We start from the raw sequence: 10,445 nt of genomic DNA, 5'->3' as shown, positions 1-10,445 counted from the left end.
AATATAAAACCATAGAGAAATTACAGAAACGTAAAGTCAAAGAAAATTACAGAAATATAAAAATCAAAGATATATTACAGAAACGTAAAGGCAAAAAAAAAGAAAAAAAAAATACCGAAATATAAAACCAAGGAAAATTACAGAAACGTAAAGGAAAAAAAATCAGCAATCTAAAGCCAAAGACAAAATTACAAAAAACGGAAAGATAAAGAAATATTACAGAAATGTAAAGGCAAAAGAAAAATTACGGTAATATAAAAACAAGAGAAAAATTACAGAAACGTAAAATGTAAATCCATAGGTAAATTGCTGTAACTTAAAGCCAAATGAAATTTATATAAACGTAAAGTCATAGAAATATTACAGAAACGTAAAGTTAAAACAATATTACAGAAACATAATGCCAAGGAAAACTTACAGAAACATAAAGTCAAAGAATTTGTACAGAAACGTAAAGCCAAACAAAACTTGAAGAGAAAAGCACAAAAAAAAAAAATCCAAGTTATTATAGGATTTTAATATAGTCACAATTTGTAACATAATGCCAAAGAAAAATTGCAGAATCATAAAGCCAAAGAAAAGGACCAGAAACGTAAAACCAAACAAAACTTGAAGAGAAAAGCACCCCCCCCCCAAAAAAAAAAATTAAGTTATTATAGGGTTTTAATATAATCACAATTTGTAACATAATGCTAAAAGAAAAATTACAAAAACATGAAGTAAAAGAAAATGTACAGAAACGTAAAACCAAACAAAACTTGAAGAGAAAAGCACCCAAAAAAAAAAAAAATATCCAAGATATTATAGGGTTTTAATATAATCACAATTTGTCCAGAAATATGATCAAATTTCCAATCTTAAAATAGTGATCATGAGCCAAGAGATGCAAGGAAAAATTACAGAAACATAAAGCCAAAGAATTTGTACAGAAAAGTAAAAGCAAACAAAACTTGAAGAGAAAGCACCCCCCCCCCCAAAAAAAAATCCAATTTCTTATAGGGTTTTAATATAATCACAATTTGTCCAGAAATATGATCAAATTTCCAGTCTTATAATAGCGACCATGAGACAAGAAATGCAAGATATTTATGATTTGAATATTAAGAAGAGTAACATATGGTAAAAGACCTTTTTATAAGGTACTCATGTTAAAGGATAATGCAGTTTAAGGGCTTTAAAGGCCGCTCATGAATGGCAGAGGCAAGGGACAGTGACATTGCTCTATCATGCAGGACAATGCCCTAGAGACTAAATAATCGGTTTTAAGAATTGATTCACTTTGACGGATGCTGTTGTTGATGTTGTTGTTGTTATTATTATTATTATTATTATTATTATTATTATTATTATTATTATTATTATTCTTGTTCTTGTGTTTGTTATAATTTGCATCAATTTTATTATTATTATTATTATTATTATTATTATTATTATTATTATTATTATTATTATCATTATTATTATTGTTGTTGTTGTTGTTGTTATTGTTATTCTTTTCATCAATTTTATTATTATTTTTATTATTATTATTATTATTATTATTATGAGAGAGAGAGAGAGAGAGAGAGAGAGAGAGAGAGAGAGAGAGAGAGAGAGAGAGAGAGAGAGAGAGAGAGAGATATTACCCGTAAACGTGGCCAAGAAGAAATCTCCAAGGTGTTAAAAAGTCAAATTTCCCCCAAAAAGAAATTAAAATTAAAAAATTAATAAAAATCATTTTTTAAAAATTGAATAACTTCTTTGTATTATATCAATCCGTCAAATGTACAAATAGAAAATTTATAAAAAATCTTCCATTTTTCAGTCAATTTTAATAGACTTCCTGGGAAAAAATATCCCATAAAACATTCTAGGAAAGTAAGTATTTATTAACTGCCCAATTAATTCAATTAATTCAAGGAAGGGAAATTGAAAACAGGTTCTCTAATGAAAAAAAAAAAAGGTTCAAATAGGGGGTGGGGGGGGGGAGGGGCGTCATGTCCTTGGTAGGAGATGCTGAGACGATGGGTGGATGGAGTAATTATTAGGTGGCAAGTAGAGCAAGGAAGATTGGGGAGAGTGATGGCGATATCACTTCCACATGATGAGTAATTAGAGAGAGAGAGAGAGAGAGAGAGAGAGAGAGAGAGAGAGAGAGAGAGAGAGAGAGAGAGAGAGAGAGAGAATAGATCTGTTATTTACGAATTTTGAGTGGTGAACGTTCAGAGGAATATGTACAATTAATTTCATCATTGATAAACAAGAGAGAGAGAGAGAGAGAGAGAGAGAGAGAGAGAGAGAGAGAGAGAGAGAGAGAGAGAGAGAGAGAGGATAGTGAATAGAATGTATTTACGAATATTGAGTGATAATGGTTCGGAAAAATGATATGTAGAATTCATTTTATCATTGATAAACAGAGAGAGAGAGAGAGAGAGAGAGAGAGAGAGAGAGAGAGAGAGAGAGAGAGAGAGAGAGAGAGAGAGAGAGAGAGAGAGGATGCTGAATAGAATTTATTTACGAATATTGAGTGATAAAGGTTCGGAAAAATAATATGTAGAATTCATTTTATCATTGATAAACAAATAGAGAGAGAGAGAGAGAGAGAGAGAGAGAGAGAGAGAGACCTAAAAGATATCACCATGCTTCGTTGAATACTCTAACTAATCCATTGAATAACAAATATTTTCTTATATCTTAGACAAAATTAATTTATGTCATAAGAAGTTCATGTACGGTAGGTCTCACTGAAACCATCCGTGTTATACCGTAGACTTTTGTATAAAAGATTTCACAGATCTGCAACCAGCTTTAGATTATTCCTACGACCCGTAGTCTCTTCCGTCTCTGATATTTCATATATTTATTTCTTTATTTTTCGGGGAATATTTTTCCTTTAGACTTCAACTCTTGGGATTTTCTTTATAATGGATTAATACTAGTTTTCTCTCTCTCTCTCTCTCTCTCTCTCTCTCTCTCTCTCTCTCTCTGGATTAATTCTCGATCAAGTTGTTGTCAATATATCATTTGTTTAACCCCAAAAAAATCTGCCTCAGACTTGGAGACTTGCAGAGATATAAAACTGTTTTTTGTCAGTTAAATACTCATGCGTTACCAACCGACCATTTTCACAATTTCATATCAATAATAGAAGAGTGGAATGCATATATATAGTGCCATTGTATTTCCCTCTAACTCCTTACCATCTATATACCCTGCCTGGATGCACATCTCTCTAACTTACTATTAATGTTAGAAAATTGAATGGTCTTGAAACTACTCTCAAGTTGGTCCTCGTCACGTACGAGACACGTATGAGAGATGTTTGTCTTTCGCTGACGAAGGTGATTAGTTTGGCTCAAGATCCTCCCTCCCAATTGTCTCGTTCTCCTGATTGGAGTATCTGTCTCATTGTCTTTGGGAACTGGTTCATCCGGCGGTGACCAAATAGTTATTAATATAGATTTGAGGGATATGTTAATGGCACTCTTCTTTGGACTTGGTTGAGTTGTCTTGGTTGAGGGTATGCTCCACGTTACCAACCAACCATATTCACAATTTGTCTTGGTAGAGAGTATGCCTCTCCAAACTCTTTTCTAACTGTTTATTTGAATTGGTAGAGAGTATGCTTCTTCAAACTCTTTTCTAACTGTTTATTTGTCTTGGTAGAGAGTATGCCTCTCCAAACTCTTTTCTAACTGTTTATTTGTCTTGGTAGAGAGTATGCCTCTCCAAACTCTTTTCTAACAGTTTACTTGTCTTGGTAGAGAGTACTGTATGCCTCTCCAAACTCTTTTCTAACTGTTTATTTGTCTTGGTAGAGAGTATGCCTCTCCAAACTCTTTTCTAACTGTTTATTTGTCTTGGTAGAGAGTATGCCTCTTTAAACTCTTTTCTAACTGTTTATTTGTCTTGGTAGAGAGTATGCTTCTCCAAACTCTTTTCTAATTGTTTATTTGTCTTGGTAGAGAGTATGCCTCTCCAAACTCTTTTCTAACTGTTCATTTGTCTTGGTAGAGAGTATGCTTCTTCAAACTCTTTTCTTATTGTTTATTTGTCTTGGTAGAGAGTATGCTTCTTCAAACTCTTTTCTTATTGTTTATTTGTCTTGGTAGAGAGTATGCTTCTTCAAACTCTTTTCTTATTGTTTATTTGTCTTGGTAGAGAGTATGCTTCTTCAAACTCTTTTCTTATTGTTTATTTGTCTTGGTAGAGAGTATGCTTCTTCAAACTCTTTTCTTATTGTTTATTTGTCTTGGTAGAGAGTATGCCTCTCCAAACTCTTTTCTAACTGTTTACTTGTCTTGGTAGAGAGTATGCTTCTCCAAACTCTTTTCTAACTGTTTATTTGTCTTGGTAGAGAGTATGCCTCTCCAAACTCTTTTCTAACTGTTTACTTGTCTTGGTAGAGAGTATGCTTCTCCAAACTCTTTTCTAACTGTTTATTTGTCTTGGTAGAGAGTATGCCTCTCCAAACTCTTTTCTAACTGTTTATTTGTCTTGGTAGAGAGTATGCCTCTCCAAACTCTTTTCTAACTGTTTATTTGTCTTGGTAGAGAGTATGCCTCTCCAAACTCTTTTCTAACTGTTTATTTGAATTGGTAGAGAGTATGCCTCTTCAAACTCTTTTCTAACTGTTTATTTGTCTTGGTAGAGAGTATGCCTCTCCAAACTCTTTTCTAACTGTTTATTTGTCTTGGTAGAGAGTATGCCTCTCCAAACTCTTTTCTTGTTGTGTATTTGTCTTGGTTGAGAGTATGCTCCTACGTTACCAACCAACCATTTTCACAATTTGTCTTGGTAGAGAGTATGCCTCTCCAAACTCTATTCTAACTGTTTATTTGTCTTGGTAGAGAGTATGCCTCTCCAAACTCTTTTCTAACTGTTTATTTGAATTGGTAGAGAGTATGCTTCTTCAAACTCTTTTCTAACTGTTTATTTGTCTTGGTAGAGAGTATGCCTCTCCAAACTCTTTTCTAACTGTTTATTTGTCTTGGTAGAGAGTATGCCTCTCCAAACTCTTTTCTAACAGTTTACTTGTCTTGGTAGAGAGTACTGTATGCCTCTCCAAACTCTTTTCTAACTGTTTATTTGTCTTGGTAGAGAGTATGCCTCTCCAAACTCTTTTCTAACTGTTTATTTGTCTTGGTAGAGAGTATGCCTCTTTAAACTCTTTTCTAACTGTTTATTTGTCTTGGTAGAGAGTATGCTTCTCCAAACTCTTTTCTAATTGTTTATTTGTCTTGGTAGAGAGTATGCCTCTCCAAACTCTTTTCTAACTGTTCATTTGTCTTGGTAGAGAGTATGCTTCTTCAAACTCTTTTCTTATTGTTTATTTGTCTTGGTAGAGAGTATGCTTCTTCAAACTCTTTTCTTATTGTTTATTTGTCTTGGTAGAGAGTATGCTTCTTCAAACTCTTTTCTTATTGTTTATTTGTCTTGGTAGAGAGTATGCTTCTTCAAACTCTTTTCTTATTGTTTATTTGTCTTGGTAGAGAGTATGCTTCTTCAAACTCTTTTCTTATTGTTTATTTGTCTTGGTAGAGAGTATGCCTCTCCAAACTCTTTTCTAACTGTTTACTTGTCTTGGTAGAGAGTATGCTTCTCCAAACTCTTTTCTAACTGTTTATTTGTCTTGGTAGAGAGTATGCCTCTCCAAACTCTTTTCTAACTGTTTACTTGTCTTGGTAGAGAGTATGCTTCTCCAAACTCTTTTCTAACTGTTTATTTGTCTTGGTAGAGAGTATGCCTCTCCAAACTCTTTTCTAACTGTTTATTTGTCTTGGTAGAGAGTATGCCTCTCCAAACTCTTTTCTAACTGTTTATTTGTCTTGGTAGAGAGTATGCCTCTCCAAACTCTTTTCTAACTGTTTATTTGAATTGGTAGAGAGTATGCCTCTTCAAACTCTTTTCTAACTGTTTATTTGTCTTGGTAGAGAGTATGCCTCTCCAAACTCTTTTCTAACTGTTTATTTGTCTTGGTAGAGAGTATGCCTCTCCAAACTCTTTTCTTGTTGTGTATTTGTCTTGGTTGAGAGTATGCTCCTACGTTACCAACCAACCATTTTCACAATTTGTCTTGGTAGAGAGTATGCCTCTCCAAACTCTATTCTAACTGTTTATTTGTCTTGGTAGAGAGTATGCCTCTCCAAACTCTTTTCTAACTGTTTATTTGAATTGGTAGAGAGTATGCCTCTTCAAACTCTTTTCTAACTGTTTATTTGTCTTGGTAGAGAGTATGCCTCTCCAAACTCTTTTCTAACTGTTTATTTGTCTTGGTAGAGAGTATGCCTCTCCAAACTCTATTCTAACTGTTTATTTGTCTTGGTAGAGAGGATGCCTCTTCAAACTCTTTTCTTATTGTTTATTTATCTTGATAGAGAGTATGCCTCTTCAAACTCTTTTCTTATTGTGTATTTGTCTTGGTTGAGAGTATGCTCCTACGTTACCAACCAACCATTTTCACAATTTGTCTTGGTAGAGAGTATGCCTCTCCAAACTCTATTCTAACTGTTTATTTGTCTTGGTAGAGAGGATGCCTCTTCAAACTCTTTTCTTATTGTTTATTTATCTTGATAGAGAGTATGCCTCTTCAAACTCTTTTCTTATTGTGTATTTGTCTTGGTAGAGAGTATGCCTCTTCAAACTCTTTTCTTATTGTGTATTTGTCTTGGTAGAGAGTATGCCTCTTCAAACTCTTTTCTTATTGTGTATTTGTCTTGGTAGAGAGTATGCCTCTTCAAACTCTTTTCTTATTGTTTATTTGTCTTGGCAGAGAGTATGCCTCTCCAAACTCTTTTCTAACTGTTTAGTTGTCTTGGTAGAGAGTATGCCTCTCCAAACTCTTTTCTAACTGTTTATTTGTCTTGGTAGAGGGTTGCCTCTCCAAACTCTTTTCCAACTATTTATTTGTCTTGGTAGAGAGCATGCCTCTTCAAACTCTTTTCTAACTGTTTATTTGTCTAGGTAGAGAGTATGCCTCTCCAAACTTTTTTTTATTGTTTATTTGTCTTGGTAGAGAGTATGCCTCTCCAGACTCTTCTCTAACTGTTTATTTGTCTTGATAGAGAGTATGCCTCTCCAAACTCTTTTCTAACTGTTTATTTGTCTAGGTAGAGAGTATGCCTCTCCAAACTTTTTTTTATTGTTTATTTGTCTTGGCAGAGAGTATGCCTCTTCAAACTCTTTTCTAACTGTTTATTTGTCTAGGTAGAGAGTATGCCTCTCCAAACTCTTTTCTTATTGTTTATTTGTCTTGGCAGAGAGTATGCCTCTTCAAACTCTTTTCTAACTGTTTATTTGTCTATGTAGAGAGTATGCCTCTCCAAACTTTTTTTTATTGTTTATTTGTCTTGGTAGAGAGTATGCCTCTCCAGACTCTTCTCTAACTGTTTATTTGTCTTGGCAGAGAGAATGCCTCTTCAAACTCTTTTCTAACTGTTTATGTGTCTAGGTAGAGAGTATGCCTCTCCAAACTTTTTTCTAACTGTTTATTTGTCTTGGTAGAGGGTTGCCTCTCCAAACTCTTTTCCAACTGTTTATTTGTCTTGGTAGAGAGTATGCCTCTCCAAACTCTTTTCTAACTGTTTATTTGTCTTGGTAGAGGGTTGCCTCTCCAAACTCTTTTCCAACTGTTTATTTGTCTTGGTAGAGAGTATGCCTCTCCAAACTCTTTTCTAACTGTTTATTTGTCTTGGTAGAGGGTTGCCTCTCCAAACCTTTTTCCAACTGTTTATTTGTCTTGGTAGAGAGCATGCCTCTTCAAACTCTTTTCTAACTGTTTATTTGTCTTGGTAGAGAGTATGCCTCTCCAAACTTTTTTTTATTGTTTATTTGTCTTGGTAGAGAGTATGCCTCTTCAAACTCTTTTCTAACTGTTTATTTGTCTTGGTAGAGAGTATTCCTCTCCAAACTCTTCTCTAACTGTTTATTTCTCTTGGTAGAGAGTATGCCTTTTCAAACTCTTTTCTTATTGTTTATTTGTCTTGGTAGAGAGTATGCCTTTTCAAACTTTTCTTAATGTGTATTTGTCTTGGTAGAGAGTATGCCTCTTCAAACTCTTTTTTTTATTGTTTATTTGTCTTGATAGAGAGTATGCCTCTCCAAACTCTTCTCTAACTGTTTATTTCTCTTGGTAGAGAGTATGCCTCTCCAGACTCTTCTCTAACTGTTTATTTGTCTTGGTAGAGAGTATGCCTCTCCAGACTCTTCTCTAACTGTTTATTTGTCTTGGTAGAGAGTATGCCTCTCCAGATTTATTTGTCTTGGTAGAGAGTATGCCTCTCCAGACTCTTTTCTAACTGTTTATTTGTCTTGGTAGAGAGTACGCCTCTTCAAACTCTTCTCTAACTGTTTATTTGTCTTAGTAGAGAGTATGCCTCTTCAAACACTTCTCTAACTGTTTATTTGTCTTGGTAGAGAGTACGCCTCTTCAAACTCTTTTCCTATTGTGTACTTGTCTTGGTAGAGAGTATGCCTCTTCAAACTCTTTTCTAACTGTTTATTTCTCTTGTTAGAGAGTATGCCTCTTCAAACTCTTTTCTAACAGTTTATTTATCTTGGTATAGAGTATGCCTCTTCAAACTCTTTTCTTATTGTTTATTTGTCTTAGCAGAGAGCATGCCTCTTCAAACTCTTTTCCAACTGTTTATTTCTCTTGGTAGAGAGCATGCCTCTCCAAACTCTTCTCTAACTGTTTATTTCTCTTGGTAGAGAGCATGCCTCTCCAAACTATTCTCTAACTGTTTATTTCTCTTGTTAGAGAGTATGCCTCTCCAAACTGTTTTCTAACTGTTTAATTACCTTGGTAGAGAGTATGCCTCTTCAAACTCTTTTCTAATTGTGTATTTGTCTTGGTAGAGAGCATGCCTCTTCAAACTCTTTTCCAACTGTTTATTTCTCTTGGTAGAGAGCATGCTTCTCCAAACTCTTCTCTAACTGTTTATTTCTTTTGGTAGAGAGCATGCCTCTCCAAACTCTACTCTAACTGTTCATTTCTCTTGGTAGAGAGCATGCCTCTCCAAACTCTTCTCTAACTGTTCATTTCTCTTGGTAGAGAGCATGCCTCTCCAAACTCTTCTCTAACTGTTCATTTCTCTTGGTAGAGAGCATGCCTCTCCAAACTCTTCTCTAACTGTTCATTTCTCTTGGTAGAGAGCATGCCTCTCCAAACTCTTCTCTAACTGTTCATTTCTCTTGGTAGAGAGCATGCCTCTCCAAACTCTTCTCTAACTGTTCATTTCTCTTGGTAGAGAGCATGCCTCTCCAAACTCTTCTCTAACTGTTCATTACTCTTGGTAGAGAGCATGCCTCTCCAAACTCTTCTCTAACTGTTCATTTCTCTTGGTAGAGAGCATGCCTCTCCAAACTCTTCTCTAACTGTTCATTTCTCTTGGTAGAGAGCATGCCTCTCCAAACTCTTCTCTAACTGTTCATTTCTCTTGGTAGAGAGCATGCCTCTCCAAACTCTTCTCTAACTGTTCATTACTCTTGGTAGAGAGCATGCCTCTCCAAACTCTTCTCTAACTGTTCATTTCTCTTGGTAGAGAGCATGCCTCTCCAAACTCTTCTCTAACTGTTCATTTCTCTTGGTAGAGAGCATGCCTCTCCAAACTCTTCTCTAACTGTTCATTTCTCTTGGTAGAGAGCATGCCTCTCCAAACTCTTCTCTAACTGTTCATTTCTCTTGGTAGAGAGCATGCCTCTCCAAACTCTTCTCTAACTGTTCATTTCTCTTGGTAGAGAGCATGCCTCTCCAAACTCTTCTCTAACTGTTCATTTCTCTTGGTAGAGAGCATGCCTCTCCAAACTCTTCTCTAACTGTTCATATCTCTTGGTAGAGAGCATGCCTCTCCAGACTCTTCTCTAACTGTTTATTTCTCTTGGTAGAGAGTATGCCTCTCCAGACTCTTCTCTAACTGTTTATTTGTCTTGGTAGAGAGTATGCCTCTCCAGATTTATTTGTCTTGGTAGAGAGTATGCCTCTCCAGACTCTTTTCTAACTGTTTATTTGTCTTGGTAGAGAGTACGCCTCTTCAAACTCTTCTCTAACTGTTTATTTGTCTTAGTAGAGAGTATGCCTCTTCAAACACTTCTCTAACTGTTTATTTGTCTTGGTAGAGAGTACGCCTCTTCAAACTCTTTTCCTATTGTGTACTTGTCTTGGTAGAGAGTATGCCTCTTCAAACTCTTTTCTAACTGTTTATTTCTCTTGTTAGAGAGTATGCCTCTTCAAACTCTTTTCTAACAGTTTATTCATCTTGGTATAGAGTATGCCTCTTCAAACTCTTTTCTTATTGTTTATTTGTCTTAGCAGAGAGCATGCCTCTTCAAACTCTTTTCCAACTGTTTATTTCTCTTGGTAGAGAGCATGCCTCTCCAAACTCTTCTCTAACTGTTTATTTCTCTTGGTAGAGAGCATGCCTCTCCAAACTATTCTCTAACTGTTTATTTCTCTTGTTAGAGAGTAT

At 35.2% G+C, this 10,445-nt stretch overlaps 1 protein-coding gene across 1 annotated transcript in view; it reads left to right on the top strand.

The window, feature by feature from the left end:
- Positions 1-9,844, top strand: part of LOC137639810 (fap1 adhesin-like) — a 109,984-nt gene extending 100,140 nt beyond the window's left edge. Inside the window, exon 6 of the mRNA XM_068372052.1 lies at positions 9,767-9,844. Coding sequence (XP_068228153.1) covers positions 9,767-9,844 — 78 coding nt within the window. The remainder of the gene's footprint in view (positions 1-9,766) is intronic.
- Positions 9,845-10,445: the final 601 nt, after the last annotated feature.

Source organism: Palaemon carinicauda, chromosome 4 (genome assembly GCF_036898095.1).
Source record: "Palaemon carinicauda isolate YSFRI2023 chromosome 4, ASM3689809v2, whole genome shotgun sequence".
Classification (NCBI taxonomy): domain Eukaryota; kingdom Metazoa; phylum Arthropoda; class Malacostraca; order Decapoda; family Palaemonidae; genus Palaemon; species Palaemon carinicauda.
The sequence above is the reverse complement of the archived record's forward strand: the minus strand, read 5'-3'. Positions and strand labels throughout refer to the sequence as shown.